General features: G+C 48.9%; 3 protein-coding genes and 1 long non-coding RNA gene across 5 annotated transcripts; 1 reads left to right on the top strand and 3 right to left on the bottom strand.

Annotated features, from left to right (window-relative positions):
* Positions 1-647: 647 nt before the first annotated feature.
* Positions 648-4,798, bottom strand: BCL2L15 (BCL2 like 15). The gene is made up of 4 exons (XM_084497704.1): positions 4,561-4,798; positions 2,393-2,535; positions 1,355-1,570; positions 648-833 (listed from the first exon to the last, which is right to left on the bottom strand). The coding sequence occupies exons 1-4, from the start codon at positions 4,664-4,666 to the stop codon at positions 816-818; spliced, it is 483 nt and encodes a 160-aa protein (XP_084353830.1). The 5' UTR covers positions 4,667-4,798; the 3' UTR covers positions 648-815.
* A 646-nt stretch (positions 4,799-5,444) lies between these two features.
* AP4B1 (adaptor related protein complex 4 subunit beta 1) lies at positions 5,445-12,615 on the bottom strand. Of its 2 annotated transcripts, none has more exons than XM_084498145.1 (10): positions 12,441-12,615; positions 12,102-12,326; positions 11,898-12,028; positions 11,652-11,799; positions 10,484-10,980; positions 9,665-9,748; positions 8,602-8,705; positions 8,181-8,388; positions 7,598-7,882; positions 5,445-7,219 (listed from the first exon to the last, which is right to left on the bottom strand). In XM_084498145.1, the coding sequence occupies exons 1-10, from the start codon at positions 12,551-12,553 to the stop codon at positions 6,792-6,794; spliced, it is 2,223 nt and encodes a 740-aa protein (XP_084354271.1). In that variant the 5' UTR covers positions 12,554-12,615; the 3' UTR covers positions 5,445-6,791. The 2 variants fall into 2 exon arrangements, with proteins under 2 accessions (XP_084354271.1, XP_084354272.1); XM_084498146.1 differs by having other exon boundaries at positions 12,446-12,579.
* An 80-nt stretch (positions 12,616-12,695) lies between these two features.
* DCLRE1B (DNA cross-link repair 1B) lies at positions 12,696-16,517 on the top strand. The gene is made up of 4 exons (XM_084498147.1): positions 12,696-12,903; positions 12,987-13,134; positions 13,197-13,376; positions 13,448-16,517. The coding sequence occupies exons 1-4, from the start codon at positions 12,715-12,717 to the stop codon at positions 14,320-14,322; spliced, it is 1,392 nt and encodes a 463-aa protein (XP_084354273.1). The 5' UTR covers positions 12,696-12,714; the 3' UTR covers positions 14,323-16,517.
* A 1,932-nt stretch (positions 16,518-18,449) lies between these two features.
* Positions 18,450-19,355, bottom strand: LOC311423828. The gene is made up of 2 exons (XR_014685914.1): positions 18,913-19,355; positions 18,450-18,826 (listed from the first exon to the last, which is right to left on the bottom strand). It is a non-coding gene; the product is annotated as an uncharacterized lncRNA (long non-coding RNA).
* Positions 19,356-19,381: the final 26 nt, after the last annotated feature.

The raw sequence follows: 19,381 nt of genomic DNA, 5'->3' as shown, positions 1-19,381 counted from the left end.
ATACAGAAACAGGCAACGAAGGAAGAGGAAAGTTATTTAAAAAGAGCAGCTGGCTCCAGCACCTCCTGGCGCTGCTCCTGCCTGTGCACAGGGCGTAGTGGCAGCCCAGCTCCGGTACCGACAGCAACTCCAACGCAAAGAGCTCCGGCATGTTCAGAAATGCAATGGTGCTTCAGCAGCACAAGATGCAAAGTGGTACCTGGGAAACTGCTAAATTACAATTGCTAATTCACCTCACCTACTGTCAGTGATACTTACTGGTACTCTAAAAAAACCCTACAGGACAAATTGGAAATTATTTTGAAGTGGGAAGTAGATACAAACTTCTCTGAGGCCATCCATTTTCTCTACTTGCATAGGTGGGGAAAACTAAATGAAATGAAAATAAATTGAAAACAACCACCTCAAAAAAAAAGATAAAAAAAAGTTATCACAACCTTAATCTTTTCAATATCTCACATTTTGTAGAGAAACTTCGGACTAGCTGTACCAAGTTTAGTTATAATCAGTAATTAGATCTGTTTATGGAAATGTTTTAAAGCAAATATTACCTGATGAGTCTGAAATTAGTACTGCAGCATTAAGCCTTTAACCTTTGAATAAGAGTGAAGCCCACTTTTATGAACACATTTAAGAGATACAAGAAGAAAAACAAATAATAACATTTATTGTTTTTTAGTTGTAGTGATATAGAATATCTTTTACACAGTTCTTATTTGTATGATTCTTCTGGCAATCTAAATAAATATCGAAGCAATTGTCCCACTTAAATCAATGAAATCCAAACTTTTTGGAAAGTAGTAAAACACTTCCTCTCAGTCGTCCAAGTTCTCCTGAAAACAAACAAACAAAAAACAATCCATGTGTATGTATTTTAGAGGAAGAATTCAAGGTAAGTTTAAAGGAGCTGGCAGGAAGGGAAAGATATGGGACAGCGAGACAGGCTTTGTGTCTTCCACTGTGACCCTCTCCCGGACTGATTTCACTGTTCCACAGAGAAAACGAACCAGGTGGTATCCATAGAGGTATGTCAACAGGAAAGTGCTTTTTGTTTGACTAATCCTTAATAGCTCCCAAGGCACTGAGATAAGGAATTAAATCCTGACACAGAGGAGCAGTTGGGAATTTTGATACTGACTTCAGTGAGTCTTCACCAAGGCATTTAGCAAAGCTGTGTTCTGACAGCTACAAGAGGAGCTGGCTGATGCATGGGTCAAGGAGGGAACACTGGGTGGCTGGGTGTCAGTGACCAGCCAAGATAGGCGCCAGGCTGAACACCATGTGGGAAAGCTGAGAGAAACAAAGGGACAGAGCCAGAAATGCTCAAACATCACAGCGAACTTTGTGTGCTTACCCATCCTCCATGGGCCTCAATGTAGTTTTTCACTTGAGCATTTCCATTAATCACTGTTATGAGTTGACTGGGATGAAACATAGAGGGGACTTTCTTAAGAATATGCATCATCAGTTTCACAGAAACAGAGAGAAAAGCTCTCTCATAGACCATCTCAGGGTTCTGGTCACTCCAGCTTCTGCTGAGAGAATCCACAGCAGCCCCGAACTTCTCCATCTGCAAGCATCAAGAGGGCAGTCTGAGCTTCTCCTTTTTAAATGATCACTGGATAAGTGAGTCTTGGCTCAAAATCCAACATTCAATTGAATTACTGCATTTGTTTCTTCTACCCATGACTAAAGCAGGTGGGCCCCACAACTCCCTGGTGATATCCACACAGCATAGGATGCTCAGAGCAGGGCTCTCATTTGCTTCTGTCTTTACTGCAGCTTGTGCAAACTACAGCATCAGGAGGCACGTTTGAAGGACTGGGGAGGACAGCTGTAGCCAGAGCTGCAACAAACCTTCAGCTAGAACTACATGCAGCATTTGAACCAAAACCATACTGGCAGGAGATCTAAGACTTCAGGGCAAGCTCAAGCCAGACCACCTGGAGCACCTGGTCTTCTCCCATCACAGCCTTCCTCCTGCACACAGTATTTGCCCCTCACGAGTGCCAGGCTGCAGATTATCTACTGCAATGACAGACCAGCCCAGGCAGAGCCAGGGCTACTCAGGTGATAAAAAGCAGCTCTCTTGGAAGAGACAAGGAGAAAAGTTGTGAGAAATCACCCACCTGGAAAAAGGCAAAGGACTGAGCAGGTCCTACAGTCATTTGCTTAGCTTTTGTTCTGGTGGCTCATACACTGCCAGATAGACAGAAATGAGCAGAGGCAGGCTGCTGGCTATCATGTCCCTTTCCCTCAGACACCTCTGACTCCTACAGCATAAGTTGGTCTTCTCCCTAGGCTTTTGCTGTTCTCCAACACAAAAGGGCCTCCAGGTTGCCCTGCAGACAAAGAGCAGGCCCAGGGCCAGACAGGACAAGTTATCCTTTACCTTCCCTGTGAGTACTTCAGCAAGAGCCTGTGAGGAAACCCTTTCAAAATCCATGTTGCACTGGTCCCCGATCTGTCGCAGACGACTGGCAATAATAACTGGGTCAAAATCACTTGGAAGTTCTCCTGCAAATGGCACAGGCCCTAAAACAATGAGCAGAGAGAGAGTAGGGTAAAGGATTATGGCATAATGTATTACTAAAAGGCAGAGAAAAGGGGAGATTATAAACTTACAACCAAGCATATTTAACACATACTACATTCGCAAAGCTACCTTAAGAGAGCTAAGGTAGTTAGTGTCTCAAGCACTTGGGACAACAATGCAGAGTAAACCTGTGACAAGACACAATAGGATATCTAAAACCAACGTCCTTAGGAAATACTGTACAGTCATTCAAGTATTCATAGATTTAGAGGGATTTAATTGAGGTTCCACAGGCAGCTCCATACCATCGATTTGTCCAGGTCTCTCCTCTCACCATAGATGCTTTATGCCCAAGTTTTGCTGCAAAGACATCCCCAGGGCCTCTCTTTTACCTTTCCAGGTTTCAGGCAGCTCCTTCCCTCTGCGCTTCCAAAGGCAAGCAAGAAAAAGAGGGATGGAGAGCACCTAGTCTCTCCTTCCTTTGATTCCAGGGACACACTCCCATTGATCAGCTGGTAAAGTCCTGCTTAGATTCCCCCAGCACTGCTAGGCTGCAGATCATGGTGTATGGAGAGGCATCAGAGAATTTAGATATCAAACTCAATGTCTCTTCTGAGTAAGTGCAAATTGCAACGTTTCAAAGTCACATAGCGATCTAAATTTGGGAAGGTTTTCAAAGGAACAGGAGACATACTTCACAAATTTCAAAATTTTATATAAAAACCATTAGTATGTCTCAGCTAAACAACTTATAGGGGGGTTACGTGTGGTGTTGTTTTTTTTTTTTTCCCTCAGTTAAAGCATTTCTCCTTAAAAACACTGAGAAAAAAAAAAAAAAAAGTCTATTTTTTAATATGTCTGAATATTCAGCCAGAAGGAGCTACCCATCACTGAAAATTTCAGCAAAAATATTTCCAAGTTTGACAAGACCATAAGGAACTGAAAGCAGGATCTTTCAAAATAGAGTAGTGAGCAACTTTATCTTCAGCATTGCTTCCTGACCCAGCCACCTTCTTCCCTCCCTCCTCTGCCCGCAGCCCCTGGCACGGCTGCCGCTGCCCCCCGGCTCTGTCCGGCTGCAGGCGCTCGGTGGGCATCGCACGGCGCTCAGGGAGCTGACAGCACCCGATCCACCAGAGGGAAACGAGCACCAGGCTGACTGGAGACTTTGTGGGCAAGACAACAGACACAGAGCTTCCATCGAAAACCTGTTGTTTAACCGGCAGTGTTTCTGTGAGGTGTGTGAAAGGCATATCACGATTGTCGCTACAATACAGTCCTTAAAAACTGTAAGATATTTTACAGAATAGGATTAATAAAGCCACACCTTGCACTTACGGTAAGGCCGTTACAGTAACCAGTGGACTTTAATCTTAAGCCAGGGAGACCTCTCTAGGGTTTGCCGTTGTATAAAACACTCGATGGACTTCTGCACAGAGCAGAGTGGAGCAACGCTTCCTGTTCCTCTCCATGCCCTGGCTGAAAGCGACTGAAGTGGGAAGAGCAATGGTTATGCTGCCAGAGAGAATTTTCATGGCTGTGACAAGGAAATGTTTCGTGACACCATGCAAAGTCCAGCTCTCTGCAATGTTCAGCAGAGCAGCGGACTGCTGCCTCCACGCTCCTCCGAAAGGCTGGCCGGGTGCAACTTTCTGTCCTTCCCCATGGGAGCCCCAGCAGGCAGCGAGCTCACCGGGCTGCCGGGAGCTGTGGGGCCCCCTGCCCGCCCTCGCCTGGGAGAAGCGCGGTCGTTCCTTATCAGAACCCCCCCCAAAACTTCCCTGGCCCAATAAATCAGGCTGCAGTTTGGCCTTCACGGGGTTCAGACAAGCCCACCCCACTCTAACTCTTCCCCAGAACAGAGCTAGCTCGGAGGTCATCACAGGTCTGTATTTTAAAAAGCCCAACAACCAGTGCCAAGTTACAACCTCCTTCCTTTAGCTGTTCGGTCACAACACTTCTCCAACATCTTCAGCAAACAAACAAGATTTTTCTCCCATTTCCCACCAAACTTTAGGTCTTACCTCCTGAATCTGTCTGCAGACATCGATTATCAATTTCATCGTCATGTAAGAGATCATAGTATAAGGCGTTCACAACGTGTTCCGTCTGTTCCTCAAACGTTGTCATTGCAGTTTTCTCCCAGCTATCTGAATGAAGCTGAAGGCAGGACCAGATGCCTCTGTAGCTGCTCCTCTTCTCAGGTGTCTGAATTTTAGCTTCCTTTTCCCCGTAACTGCACAAGCCCTTCCTTCTGGGAAGACTCCTCCCCAGAACAGCACAGCATGCAGATATTTGCTCTCTTAACTGTGATCATTCAAACTATGGGTGTGGTTTAGTTTCAAAATAAGCCATTAGCATGAAGATTAACTTAAATAAAGAACTACAAGAAGCCAAACAGTGCTCACCTGCTCATTCTTCAGGAAAGGTACCTGGACAAAAGGCTGGAAACTGGAAGTCCCTGTCCCAGACCGACACTAGATTCACACTAGCTACTGGTCAGGGAAGGACAGGTTACCAAGAAGCTATCATTTTTTTCCTGAAAACTGTGTAATATGAGTCCTGCAATGCACCTCCCATATGCACGTTGTATTCCTGTACTTATAGAAACTGGTAGCAGGAGCCCTGCTACAGTCAACTTCTTAACTAAATTTGAATTCGCCCCTAGACGGCCCACCCATCACAGTAACTTTTCACACTAGACTGAAACAACTTATTGCACGCAATCTTTAAAGATAAAGAATCTTGAAAGCTTTGCTTCAAGGGAAGCTGAGGTACAAATCCTGTGTGAAACAAAGGCAGGATGGAGCGCAGTTATCTCAGGATCCACTGTAACCATCGGGCTGATGGTTAACCCACAGACTTCAGCCAAGAGACCAGCAAATAAGTACATCAGAAAGCAGTCACGAATGATTCATGTTTTTATTTGGAAAATCAAAAATAAAATCTAAAACCTGTTGTTTAACAGGGATGGCAGTGTTTCCGTGAGGTGTGTGAAAGACGTATCACAATTATCGTTACAATACAGTCCTTAAAAACTGTAAGATATTTTACAGAATAGGATTAATAAAGCCACACCTTGCACTTACGGTAAGGCCATTACAGTAACCAGTGTACTTTAATCTTAAGCCAGGGAGACCTCTCTAGGGTTTTGCCGTTGTATAAAACACTCAATGGACTTCTGCACAGAGCTGAGTGGAGCAACGCTTCCTGTTCCTCTCCATGCCCTGGCTGAAAGTGACTGAAAGAACAATGGTTATGCTGCCAGAGAGGGTTTTCACGGCTGTGACAAGGAAATGTTTCATGACATCATGCAAAGTCCAGCTCTATGCAACTTTCAATAGAACAGAGGGACTGCTGTCATAGTAATTTCTGATTACTCTTTTATATAAATAAACTCTTTTATTCTTTTATAACTTTTTACTCTTTTAACTCTTTTATTCTTTTATTACAATATTCTTGGAAAAAAAAACACATTAGCTAATTAAAGTGGCCCAGCTACAGTAAGTGATACTTTCTTCTCAGAGAACACTTAATAAGCTAAGCAAACAGAAAATAAAGCAAAGAGAAAGAAGGAAAGAGTTGGTGGAAAGAGACAGCCAGGCCCTGAGATCTCCAGGGATCATTTATTTTGCTTTCCTTAAATTGCAAGGAACACAAAAAGTATGTATGTAAAAAAAAAAAAAAAAACAAAGAAAAAGTTCATACATTAAAAAGCTGGGGCAGTAGACATTTAGGCACAAAAAGGAAAGGGGGGGAGGGGTACAGAAATAAAGTCCAGTCTGGAAGTATAAGCCTGTACAAGACTGTGATCAGTACCTGGACATGACAGTTGCCCGACAGGAAACTAACAGAAGTAAGTCACAGTTACAAATCAAAATAAGGTTGAAATACAAACAATTCTGCAAATGACAGCAGCAAAAAGTAGAAAAATTAAGTCACAATATAATCAAAAAATGATTTTCCATACAGATTAATAATCTTAACAGCAATTCTTCAATTACTGGTGCAAGAACTGACAGCTGACTGAGGTTGTCAAAGTGATGCCAGGTACAAAACTCAATCTCGTTAACTCACACAAACCGCTACCCTCATACCGCATGTGGTTTCTGTGCATAACACTGCTCCGGGGAAAGGCTGATAACACTCCTACAGTTTAAAAGTAGGGAACGAGCATCAGGAACAGCAAATTGAAGCCAGAGAAGTAAACTCTGCCTGTGCCCTGAGCAAGCATCCCACTGGGAACAGAGATGAATCAGGATTTCAGCCCAGCAACTGCTCCCATGGCAGTCCTGAAAACGGACATGAAGGCTTGCAGCGCCTCAGGCTTTGCCTCACTCTGCTTCACTGAAACCTGCATCTCCGAATCTTCTGTCTCAAGCAATAGCTCTGTTAGGAAGAGACAACCAGTGTCATCCTGAGCGCTGAAATAAGCTTTCCACGGCTGGACACCAGCTTTGCTCATAGCAATAGTATGGATGTGGACAACATGAAAAGCAGTCTGTATGGTATCTGGATGAACAGTTCTGCCCCACGGCAGAGAGTGTTGGCAGCTAATGTCCAGGCTCAGCCAGGTCTTCTCAAACTGTTCTGCAGTCAGGTAAACATCAGGAATTAAGGTCAGGTTGCCTGTATCAGGATGAACTTCGAGGACTTCTTGATTCCCTTCAGAAATCAGAGACTCTGAAATGAAACCAAAAACATGTGAGATGCAGCATATATTGTGCTACTTACAGTTTCCCAAAGAACCTCTCAGGAGGCCATCAGAAGAAGAAGGTTGGAATTATGGCACCTTCTGCAGCGTCGGGACACCCCCCTGGGCAGCCTGCTCTAAGGAACCTGCTTTGGCGGGGGGATGGACCCGATGATCATTCAAGGTCCCTTCCAACCCCTACAATTCTGTGATTCTGTGATCTCCCTAGGCTAATGAGGTTGTGATCAGCCAGACACTGTACAAGATATTCAGAACACTAAACAGCACTCTCAAAGCACTGTGATAATTTTCACAAGAAATCCATGTATGAGGGAAATTGAAACCCAGACGTGGGTGAGGCTGGTTACCTGTGCCTCTGTTCCCAGAGTCGGTACAAGGAGAAAAAGCGTAGCAGGATTCCACTGGCTGTTGAGCAGTGACAAGCGCCCAACGTGCTCTGCCATAAACAGGTACAAGAGTATTAAACTCAGAAACCCACGTATTCACTGGTTGTTCAGTTTGGTCTTCCAGGAGCCCCAAGGAGGGGTCAGACTTAGGGCTGCACAGGACCCGCTTCACTTCTTCCACACCGGACTGTAAGAGGCGATAGTAGAACAATCCACGGTCTCGTACTGCCATATCCTTCTCCTCCTCTGGGAATTGGATGAACATAGTTTTAGGAGAGACAATTCTAGCATTCGGATTTCTCCAGAGTAACCCTTCATTACTAAACACAGATTCCCATGGACAGAGCAGAAAACTGTTACACTCACCAACCAGGGACATGTAGCAGCCCCTTGCATAAAGCCACCTTACCTTGCCATCCTCAGTGGTCTCCTCACAGCCAGGATGCCATCACTGCATCCATGCTCTGAGGACACAGCAAAGCCAGGTCCTAAAAAGCCTGTACTACCACTGTAATGAAACACAATGCTGAAAATGGAAACCCACCTATGCAGTGATAGAGCAGTCTCCCTAGCATGTCCTGACATTCAGCAGGACGAGATAGGAAGAGTCGCACCAGTGCTGTCAGAAGCTCCATCTTTACTGCTGGAAACACCTCTGATTTCACGTTCTCCACAAAGTCCTCTAAAACATAGGGGGCGTTTGGTACTTTCTCACCATGTGCCCCCAGGAGCCAGATCAGTGCTTGCTTGCCCTGAAGGAACCACAGAAAGCACATACTATGCTTACCAGGACAGCAGTGCTGTTTACCAGAAAGTCAGCAGTGACATGGAATCAACTGACACGAGCACAAATCTTCTGAAGCTTTCTGATCCTCGTAATGCCAATCATAAGCCACACGAAACTCAAGGAGTTAGATTCCACCCATCCTCAACAGCTGCTAGCCCAAGGCATAAAGCCACCTTACCTCACTGTCCTGGATGGTGTCCTCACAGCTAGGCAGCGCCTGACACACTGCATCCGTGCACTGGGGACACAGCCAAACCAGGTCCCGAAAAGCCTGAACTACCGCTGCAATGGAACAAAACTCTCAGCATTCCCCAAGAATTACAAAACCATTAGGCAAAATAAATAAAATAAGATAAATAAAAAATGTATAAAACAGTCAAAAGACTGCAAAGTCTGAGCTAAAGAGGTTGGTGCATTTCTCAGGACTGTTTTGAAACACCCTTCTTCAAAATCCCATGACATTGCTCTTGTCAGTGCAAAGTTAAACGAAGTCTAAAACAAAGTACTGAAACTTCAGATTGTTCCTCTGGCTGCCGGAAAGTAATCTCTCTTCTGGACATTCCCTGGGCTTTAAAAAGAGACTGACTCATGATGTCTCAGACATACAATGTTACAACAACAAATTGAAACTAACACCAATTCAAAACGTGTTTCGTGAACTTTAGGTCAATATTTTAAATGCTCTTGCACACTTACAAACTACAGCAACTACTAAGACCTAATTCAACAGACGACTTCAGGCATGCAACTTTGAAAGCTGAAAGCAAGAGCATTAAGATAAGGGGGGCAGAAATAGCACAGATATGAAGTTAGATTTGACAGCAGCAGAAGACAGAAGTCTGGGTAAAGCTGAATCAGACAGCAGAAGAGAAATCACAAAAGTTTAAAAGACACAGGCCAAGGGTCCCCATTAGAAAGAATTCAAGATTAGAACTATTGACCAGCTAGGTCTTCACAAATAGCCACTAAAATGCCTCTGCTGAGTCCCTCAGTCCTTGGAGCCAACAGATGGCAGACAGAAGGGAGCCCGCATATCTTACCAGACCATCAATACAGCTATAACCATTTCCCAAGGAAGTGAAAAAAACATACCCGCACCCCACCAGGGAGACTTCCACCTGAAGATCCCAATTAAATTAAATGCCATATGCCTTCTAAAGACTCAAATTTTGGAATCACAAGCCCCAACAAGGCCATTTCCTTAAAGCATAAGCCATGTAAAAAAACCTGCAGATGATTACCTGAGGTGATATGCTCCTGCTGAAACCCCAAGAGCTCTGTCAGAATCCCCATGCACTGTTCAGTGTACGTCCTAGCAATATTGCCTGCAGAGACACCAAAGAGCATAGAAGGCAACCAGTAAATCAGAGTGAAATAGGAAACGTGAGCCCAACTATTCATCACAAACTCATCTGAAAGAACTTCTCCCTTTTCTATTTTGACGATACTTTCTGGAAGTGTAGTAAGATGAGCGCATATACCTAACATAAGGGATACATTCCTTTTTTGAAGAAAAAGGTTCCTTTTACCTCAGAAGAAGTCTGAACTTTTCTTAAATGTAACAAGAGAAAAGCCTTTTAGCATCCCAGGCTTTCTCCTGAGGAACGCCATAAAACTTCTGTATTTTAAAGCTTGCAAAACCAAAACTAAACTGCCCCAAATCACCTCAACTCTGCCTCCATCACAACTCAAACAAGCTGGTATTATAGCAGCTCTACAGTTTCCATAAGACTCAACATTATAACACTCATTAATGGGATGAAAGGATTTCATTCAGTCCAGAGTTCATTTCTTTAGAGCTTCTCATAAGAGAGCAGACATCTGAAAAAGACTCAAAGACATTATACTCAGCCAGAAACAGTTCAATACCAGGACTTCTGAGAAAATCAACACCATCGTGGTTTAGAAACACCCATGAAACACTCCTGGGAAGGGTGATTTACTTAGGGCTTCAGAACAGATTAGCTATTCGGCATTTGCCTGGATATACTTCAGCAGAGAAAGGCGCACCTTAAAGATCTAGGGCTGCAGCTGCTTCTGAGGCAAGGCAGAGCTCTTACCTATAGCAGAGATCGCCCCCTGGGCAAGCTCTTCAGATATATCAGTGCAATACCCTTTCAGCTCCTCCAGCACTTGTAGCACATTTTCATCATTCACCAGCTCGCACAACACTTCCATCTTCTGGCATTTGATGTAGTGCGGTTCTGAATATGAGCAGAAGAACTTTTTGTAGTGGCTGCTAAAATGACCAGGGAGGCTACTGAGGATCTGGCGCACGTGACACAGTGCAGTGAAGCAGAGCTCCCTGCTCTCCGAAGTGCAGGCAGACAGCAGTGGTCCCTTTACTCTCACCAAAACATCTGCCTGCACATGTGGGTACTCCCTGGCTAGGACCAGGAAAAGCTTGGTGGCTGCCATCACGACGCTGGGGCTGCTGCTTTTAAGATATCCATCTAGTAAATTCAGAATGTCAAAAAGCTCCTCCTCAGAGCGGGGTCTGTAACGCAGCAGGAAGGCAAGCACCTCACTTTGCCCCCACTGATCTAGGTCGGCCATCCTGCCAAGAAAAAAAACACAGTTTGCAGGAGTCAAGAAGTGCACGAAGATCCGTGCTGTGCAGAGTAGTGGCTGTAGCCTGCCAGTTGCTTGCATGCTCCATTCTAGATCAAATGCTGTATTTCAGAAGTAGACACCACAATTTTATCTCAAGACAATTGACCAATTTCTGATGTAGGCTTAAATTTGTACCAACTGCGCACTTTTGCTTGTGCTCTCAGCCAGAGAAACAAAGACAAGATCCCTGGACACAGCAATTATCTTGCTTTTGCTGTATCATATAGAATTATTTGCCAAAAAAAATATATATATATATATCACTTCTTCAAGCAATAGATATCTAATGAATTAGACATCTTTCAGTTTGTTGGAAAAGATACACCAGAACACCCACGTCACAAATGTATTGCGTATGCTATCACGATTAAAAAAGATAAAACAATCACGTTAGCTTGCAATTCCTAACAAACCAGAAGCAAAGACTCCCTGGAAAAGCAGGGCATCTCAGATGTCTCTTAAGACCTTAGCACAAAACGTTTTTTAGGACAGGCAGCTCTGTCCTGGATCGCCTCTCCAGGTCTGACAGGGGCCCCGGGACACCCGCTCCGCCGGCGGACAAACGCCGGGCACCAGAGCGAGGCCCCCAGCACCGCGGCACGGCCGGGAACCAACCTGTTGAGGAGGTGATGGGCGATGGGTTTGTTGATGACGACTCCCCCCTCCTTCCGCAGGATCTCTTCCAGAGCCCTGAGGCAGTTCACCACGACGATGGGGTCCTGGTCTCGCAGCAGGCTGTACAGCTCGTTCACCAGGGCGCCGTCTGCAACCAGACCCGAAGGCTGCCCCCCGCCCCGACCCCGCGGGCACAGCGCCGTGTCCCCGCCGCCCCGTCCCCCCCCCCCCCGAGACCCCACTCACCCACTTCGGCGTCGCCCTGCAGCTCGTGCACCTTGGCGCAGCCCAGCACCGCCGCCCGCCTCACGTAGGAGGCCGGGTCGCGCAGCCCGCTCAGCAGCGGCTGCCGCACGTACTCCTGAGCGCCGGGCACCCTGCGGGGACGGGGCGTCAGGGCCGGGGGTACAGGGGGGGTGTGTGGGGTGTGTGTGTGGGGGGGCCGCGCACCTGAGGCTGCAGAGGCTGCGCAGCGCCAGGCCGCGCACGGCGGGGCTGGGGTCGGCGCAGTCCGTGCGCAGCGTGTTGACGGCCAGCAGCGCCAGGCGCGGCAGGCGCGGGGCGTGTGCGCGCACGTAGAGGTGCACCAGCTTCTTCTGCACCACGTCGGCCGCCGCGCCCGCCTTCACCATCTCGGCGAACAGCCCCGACACGTCCGCGCCCTGCGTCATGAGCCTGCGGCGGGCACGGGGACGGGGACAGGGACGGGGACGGGGACGGGGACGGGGCCGTCAGCCGCCGGCCGCCCCCCGCCGGAGCCCCCCCACCCCGCCCCCGGCCGCCCCGCACCGGACGACGCGCAGGACGGCGGCGCGGTACCGCAGCGGGTCCGCCTGCACGTGCGGGTTGCCCAGCGCCCGGCGCAGGTCGCGCAGCGCCTCCTCGCCGCCCAGGTACGGCATGGCCGGGACGGGACGGGACGGGACGGGACGGGACGGGCAACGCCGCCCCTCACCGGCACCGGCACGGGCACCGCGCACGCGCCGCCCCCGCCCCGCCCCGCCCGCGCCTGCGCGGCGCCGCCCCCGGCACTCGGCGGGAAGCGGCGGGAGGCGGCGGCGCCATGGGCGGCAGGGTGCTGCCCGGCACCCCCATCGCCGTGGACTTCTGGAGCGTGCGGCGGGCGGGCGGCGCGCGGCTCTTCTTCCTGTCGCACATGCACGCGGACCACACGGCCGGGCTGTCCAGCACCTGGCGCCGGCCGCTCTACTGCTCGCCGCTCACCGCCCGCCTGCTGCACCACCGCCTGCAGGTAGGTGCGCGGGGCCCGGCCCCGCTGCGGCCCGGCCCGGCCCGGCCCCGTCACGGCCCCGTCACGGCTCCGCCCGCCCGCAGGTGCCGCGGTGCTGGATCCGGCCGCTGGAGGTGGGGCAGAGCCACGCGCTGGGCGAGGAGGTGACGGTGACGCTGCTGGACGCCAACCACTGCCCCGGCGCCGTCATGTTCCTCTTCGAGGGCGCCTTCGGCACCATCCTCTACACAGGTACGGGCCGGGCCCCCGCGGCCTCGCCGCGCCCGCCGCGCCCTCACACCCCGCTCCCGCAGGGGATTTCCGCTACGCCGGCGCCATGCAGCACGAACCAGTGCTGAGGGGCCGCCGCATCGACCGCCTGTACCTGGACACCACGCACTGCCGCCCGTGCCAGCCCCTGCCCTCGCGGAGCTGCGCCGCCCGCCAGGCCGCCCGCCTCATCCGCGCGCACCCGTCCCACCGCGTGGTGGTCGGTGAGTGCCGCCTCGACCACGCGCCGTCCCTCGCCGCCCCGGCACGCGGCTCACGGTTTTCTCCCTCGCAGGTGTGTACAGCCTGGGGAAGGAGGCGCTGCTGGTGGAGCTGGCGGTGGAGTTCGGCACCTGGGTCGTGGTGAGCCCCTCGCGCCTGGAGGAGATGCGGCTGCTGGAGATGCCCAACGTGTTCACCGCCGAGGAGGGGGCCGGCTGGATCCGCGCTGTGGACGTCGCCGAGATCCGCCGGGACACCCTCGTCAGCTGGAACACGACGCATCCTACCATTGCTATCCTCCCCACCGGCAGGCCCGTGAAGATCACCCACCCCAACATCTTCCCCATCCCGTACTCAGATCACTCGTCCTTTTCAGAGTTGTGCGAGTTTGTGAAGTGGTTGAAACCCTGCTCGGTCATCCCACTTGTTAGGGACGACATGTGCCAGGCTTACTTTCAGAAATATCTAAGTTCTGACCACCAGGCACTTCCTGGCCTCAAAATCCCAAAGCCTGTGCAAGAGTCTTTGCAGCAGCAAAGCAAAACAAAGACACAGAGGACTGTGTGCCAGCAAGCTCTTTTCAAGAGACACTCTGTGTCCCAAGGAGTTGTCTATGAGTCCCCAGAAAAACATACTGAGGAGCCTGATGGGCCAAGGGGCATTAAGGTTCCTCAGCAGAACTTCTGTGCGTCAGCTTTCTGCTCCAAAGAAGGTTGTACTGGTTGTCACGTGTCCAGGGAAAAAGGGAAGGAAGAACAGAATGGAGAACAGTCAGGAGTAGCAATAGCAGCTGGCGCTGTTAGACAGTCGCCTGTTGCTGATGAGCACGTTCCAAGTGGGTTTGCAGAGTTGTATTTACTCGTTCCTTTAAATGTCTTAAAGCAGAATTCCTCACAGAAATTTGACAGGGTGGTAGAAGGTTTCCTTAGGAGGGGAGAAGCATCCTGAAAATTGCATGGTGCCTGCCAGGTCAAATGTAGCTGATAGCAGTGATTCTAACTTAATGCTGCATCCCATTTGTTGTGTTCACATTTCCCATCATGAGAGAGGAGCTCAGCTATGGGGCTTTACTGTCTTTACCTCTTATTAGAGGAGAAAGAAAACTAGCAATAGTTGTAGATTTTTTTTTTGCTTATTTATTTTTATGTCTTTGTCTACATCTGTTGGGTACCCATGCTGTCTATGGGCAGCGTGGTCCCACTACATCTGTGCCTTTTACCTGCTTTTTGCGGTGGTTTACATGTCGTGGCAAAAGACTGCCAGGCTGATACAAGTTGAGCAGCAGAGGGCGTGAGCTGCCTGCACTTTAAGTAATGGGTTTGTGTGTGATGAGAGAAGCAAGAAGGGGGGAAATCTAACAGTCCTGGAGATTCCTCTTTTCTACGTACCTGTAATACCTCATTGACAATGAGCAATTCAAGGTGCATTACAAATATTATTTATTAGGGTACATTTTAAAAATTGGTGCTTAAAGAAATGTAGAAAATAAAATAAAATAAAATACATTTTGTAGAAAAATAAAAATAATTTAAAAAGAAAGTGTCTTAAAGTCTGTTAATCGCTGTAATACCTCCAGCCAGCACTGCTTTTGCATCCTGCCAACTGCAGCTGGATGCAGTTCTGCTCTTCTGAAAGCACCGCTTTCATATTAATTGTAAATAGCTTTTTCAGGTCACTGGCTGGCAAAAATAGGACTTGTGTGAATTCCTCTGCTCTGGACTTTCTGGAATGGATTGCTGTATCCTCTACAACCTCTGCACTCGAGCCTGCAAGCCTGAATTCTTCCTCTTGACAGCATAGCACTTCGGTAACTGTTAGCATTCTGCTAGATCTGTTGCTTTCCCCGTCCGCTGCTTGTTCTTATCAGGCAATGCGATAGAAGATAACGAACCATCTGCTTACTGGTGTAAAACGTTAAGTCCTAGCAGCATTGTTTGGAAGGAATACTGTGGCTGAACAGCAAAATTGTCTCTGTTAGCTTAGAGACCGGGCACTGCAGCACTCAGGTCAACTGCAGGGAGCTGTAGTCTGAAGACACTGGTTATCTTTGCAGAACTGCACTAGCAACAGATTACAAACTGGCTTGCTGTGGGGTTGTGACAGCAACAGTGAAGTGGAACTGGTCACTAGGTGCTTTACTGGGAGTAACAAACTAATTTGTTATTCAGCTTTTCCAAACTGTCTCATTACTTTCAACACAATGTTTCAAATGATTTCAAGACGATCGGAGCTTCTTCTGAATGTAGTGTCCTGTGAGGTCTTCCCAAGGCCAGTCAGCTAGATGGTTGAATTTCCTGAATCAAATCAGATGTTAAAAAAAAAAAAAAAAGTTTGCTCTTTAAGAAAGCTAGGGCTTGTGAAAGGCAAAGATGCCTGTAGATGCAGCAGCCACACCTGTCTAAAAACAAGGCTGTCATGAACAGTAATCCTGATGACTGCCAGAGTGGGTATGTTTGCAAAGCTACTTGACAAACACGAGTCCTAACTCCTAACCCTGTGCCTTCCCAGGCGCTGTGACATGATCACTAAATACAAGCAGTGCCTTTCGGTGGGGCTGCCTATTGCTCTGCCTGCCAGCCCCCGGATGGGATATTGGAAATGATGGAGCAGCGTTCTGTGTTTTACCATAGAAATATACTTCAAAAGCGGTAGCAAGGGCAGCTCAAACTTCTTGTGGTCTGTGCTTCCTGTTTCTTGGAGGCTTCTCTGTGGATTATTTGCCAGTCAAAATTAAACTGCAGAGCCCCAGCAGGTCAGCACGAGTTGAGGCACCTGCATCTTTTGTAACATCTGAGACTGACAGGGAATTAATTGCCTTATGTTTGAGGTTGTTGCTGTTGCTGGCTGCCTTGGAGACACAGGCTGTACTTTTGTGCTGTTGAAATGTAAGTAACTCGCTTGACAGGCAGGCGAGGGAAACACTGCCTGCACTCCCATATTCCACATCCCGCTCTCAGCGTGCAGCTTCTCCATTGCTCAGAACGAATGCTTGCGTTCTGAGTCACTGCTCCATTTAGGTATGTTGCAAATGACCTCTGAGATCTTATGTGTTCTGCCGCTCGTGTTGCGTGGCATCCAGCCTTTCCTCTTTTTTATCAACCCTAAATAAAGCAGACAGCCTCCAGGTGAACCTCTGAGCAAAATGGAGTTGTCAATGTTAATCCTTTGCAGAGGCAACTGGTCATTAGAACACACAAACAAGTGAAAATTGCAAAGACTTCAGAGGCTGGGGATCCGCTCCCCATGTCTGAGCACTTAGTGAAAACTACGGAAGAAATGCTGGTTTCTGTTACTAGAGCATAAATGGTAACTGCTGCCGCTTCAGAAAGAAATTATCCAACTTGTATAGAACCAAAGTACTAAACTCTCTGCAGATTTAAAAGGCAATCGAAGCAGGAGAGACTTTACCAACAGTCAGCATGTTGGAGATGCACAGCGTTTAAAATGCGTGAGGCATTTTAGTGTGCCAGACATGTTTCCTCCTTTTAATCTTAGGTGTTGAAATACTTTTTTTGTGTGTATTGTCCTAAAATCCTGGAAAACCAAACACGGCCTAGTGGGAAAAACTGGTACTAGCAATGCATAACTCTAAGGTTTCTGAGAATCATTCAGCTTTCCCTGAAGTCTGTTAGTATCTAGCTGTCCTCTAGGTTTTGTTGTCTTTCATGCATGCTTCCAAAATTTTCTTCTCTTCCTACCAGCAACCTAGCTCACATGGGAAGTGTTAGTGCAGCCAAGAGGCGGAGCGTCTGTTGTGCTGGTTCCAGCTCAGCTGCACAGAACTATGCCAACACTGCTACCAGAGGTGTGTTTTGCTCGCAGCAGTGACAAGGAGAAGCTGTAGCCAACTATTAGCTTGGCTATGGCATATCTGGGGCTGCGCGCTACAGTCATCCCTGCAGGAAAACTAAAATAGCATTCAGACCAAAGCCCTCCCAAATCTATATGCACAGAACGCACTGGAGCTGTTTATCTCTGTCCAACAGTTGAGAACCAAACCCCAGTGGAATGAAACAACTCACCCAAGGCTTTACCGAGCCTACAGAGGAGCTAGGAACAGAGCTGAGTTCCCTTTGGCAAGTTTTCAAAAGTGTTTTAACAAGCTGTGATCAAACACTGGTGTGTCATGAGGGCAGGGCAGCCTTATGGTTCTGGGAGCAGGGCTGCCCGGCCGAGCTCCTTCCACGCAGTTGCCTGTGGAATTCCAAGTGCTGCACTGAAACAGGTGGTTTGGTTCTGACTTTCCTGTAACCAAGTAGAAAACCCCCTGAAGGTGTACCCTGCCTGTGCTATGGAGAGGAGGGAATGGACCCTGTTGGTTTAGGTTGCTGCCAAGCAACGCAAGTAAAACGTACTTTGTGTTCCATGGCAAACAAGCATGTAATGCAGGCTGGTAGGGAACACCCTAAAGCACTCTTCTCAGTGGTGTTTCTAACTCTGCTCCCCATAGTACAAGGCTAAAACACTTAGGGCAACTGCTACGCTGTGGACTTGCTTTGCATTTTTGCAGCACAGGTTCTCATTGCTATTTTTCTAGATAAAAAGAATTGTGTAACAGGGAGATCTTCACCAAGAAAACTAATTCAGAGAGCTTACAGAATTTCTTACACGGTATATTGTAGTGTTGGGCTCATGTCAAGCTAACTTGAAGCCTAAAATCTCTCGCTTTTTCTTTTTTGGACCCTTCTGAAAGAATAATAGAACATGTAGAGAAGGCAAAGTCATTCTAATCGTCTGAGGTCCGTTCATATGAGCTGCTGTCTGCAGATGGGTATTTTATGTGCATTCACAATTCCTTCTGCTCAAATTTTGCTCTTTTGCTGAAGTTGCTCCAGTTTCCCTACCGTCATGTTGCACTTGGCTGAGTGCCTGCCTCAGCACAAGCAGCCATGGGTGTGCAGCAACTTGTTTGGGACAAACCTTACTTGACTGCGAGCCTGTTGGCCCAGGCTTGGGGAGCTTGGGACTCTGTGAGCAGGTGCCTGGGGAGATAAGGATGTTATTTTAACTTGGTATGTGTGTGCCACTTGTGACAGACATGCAGTGCAGGGTGCTGTGTGGAGCTGATCTTATGCTTGCTTTCCAGGCTTCAGTACCAGTAAAAGATGGAAGTGTAGGGATCAGACCATGTGCAGGGCTATGCTCCTTACCCCACCAGCAGACAAGAGCTGCAAAATTACATGGGGGAGGAGGAGAGAGAGCCTGGAGAGCTAAGTTCCCCCCCCCCTTCTCTCAAGGGATGAGTTTCACTGAGCCCAGGGCACAAAGCATGTAAGGCTCCCGCAGATTTCAAAGGGCTTCAAGCCAAGCCCTCACCGCGGTGTGTTCTGTACTTTCCTGCTTTGGCGTTTATTGTAAGTCTGAAGAAAATAAGGCTGAGGGAAATGCAGTCCTTCACAAAGGAGAGAGGCGTGCCCTCGTCAGGTAGCAGAGCGGTGAGCTGCTGAGTAGCCTGTTGTTAGGGAAAGGAAACGGAAAGTTTTATTTCTTGAATCTCGTGTGTGAACACACGCATCACTCGTCCCGTTTAACACAAACCAGCAGTGCTGTCCCATCCGCAGCTCCTGCTGGGCACTGCTCGCCTCCGCGCACTGCAGCGCTGGTGCTGCCCCAGCCCAGGGCTGGCCCTCGGCGAAGGGTCACGCTTCGGGTGCTGCAAGGCAGAGCCCGCCTGCAGACCCCCGACAGACCCCGGGCTTCCCGGCCCCGGTGGATCCGGCCCCAAGGATCTCGCAGAGAACCCCTGGGTAACACACACGAAGAGGAAGGCCGTGTCTGACTCCCAGACCCGACCTGCAGCGTGCGGCTACAACCGCGGCACCGCGGCCTCGGCTCTCACCGACCCCTCGAGGCGCGCCCCAGCTGCGGGCCTGGGCGCTGGGCCCGTCCCCGCCGCCCCCCCCCGGCCCCGGTCCGGGCCCCGCCGCTTCCGGCCCGGCGGGGGCGGGGTCGCCCCTTCCGCCTGGCGCGCGGTCACGTGGTCGGGCTCGGCGCTCGGCCTGCCCGG

This window comes from Aythya ferina (assembly GCF_964211825.1).
Source record: "Aythya ferina genome assembly, chromosome: 25".
Taxonomy (NCBI): Eukaryota; Metazoa; Chordata; class Aves; order Anseriformes; family Anatidae; genus Aythya; species Aythya ferina.
Note: the sequence above shows the minus strand (reverse complement) of the source record. Positions and strands in the feature narration are given on the sequence as shown.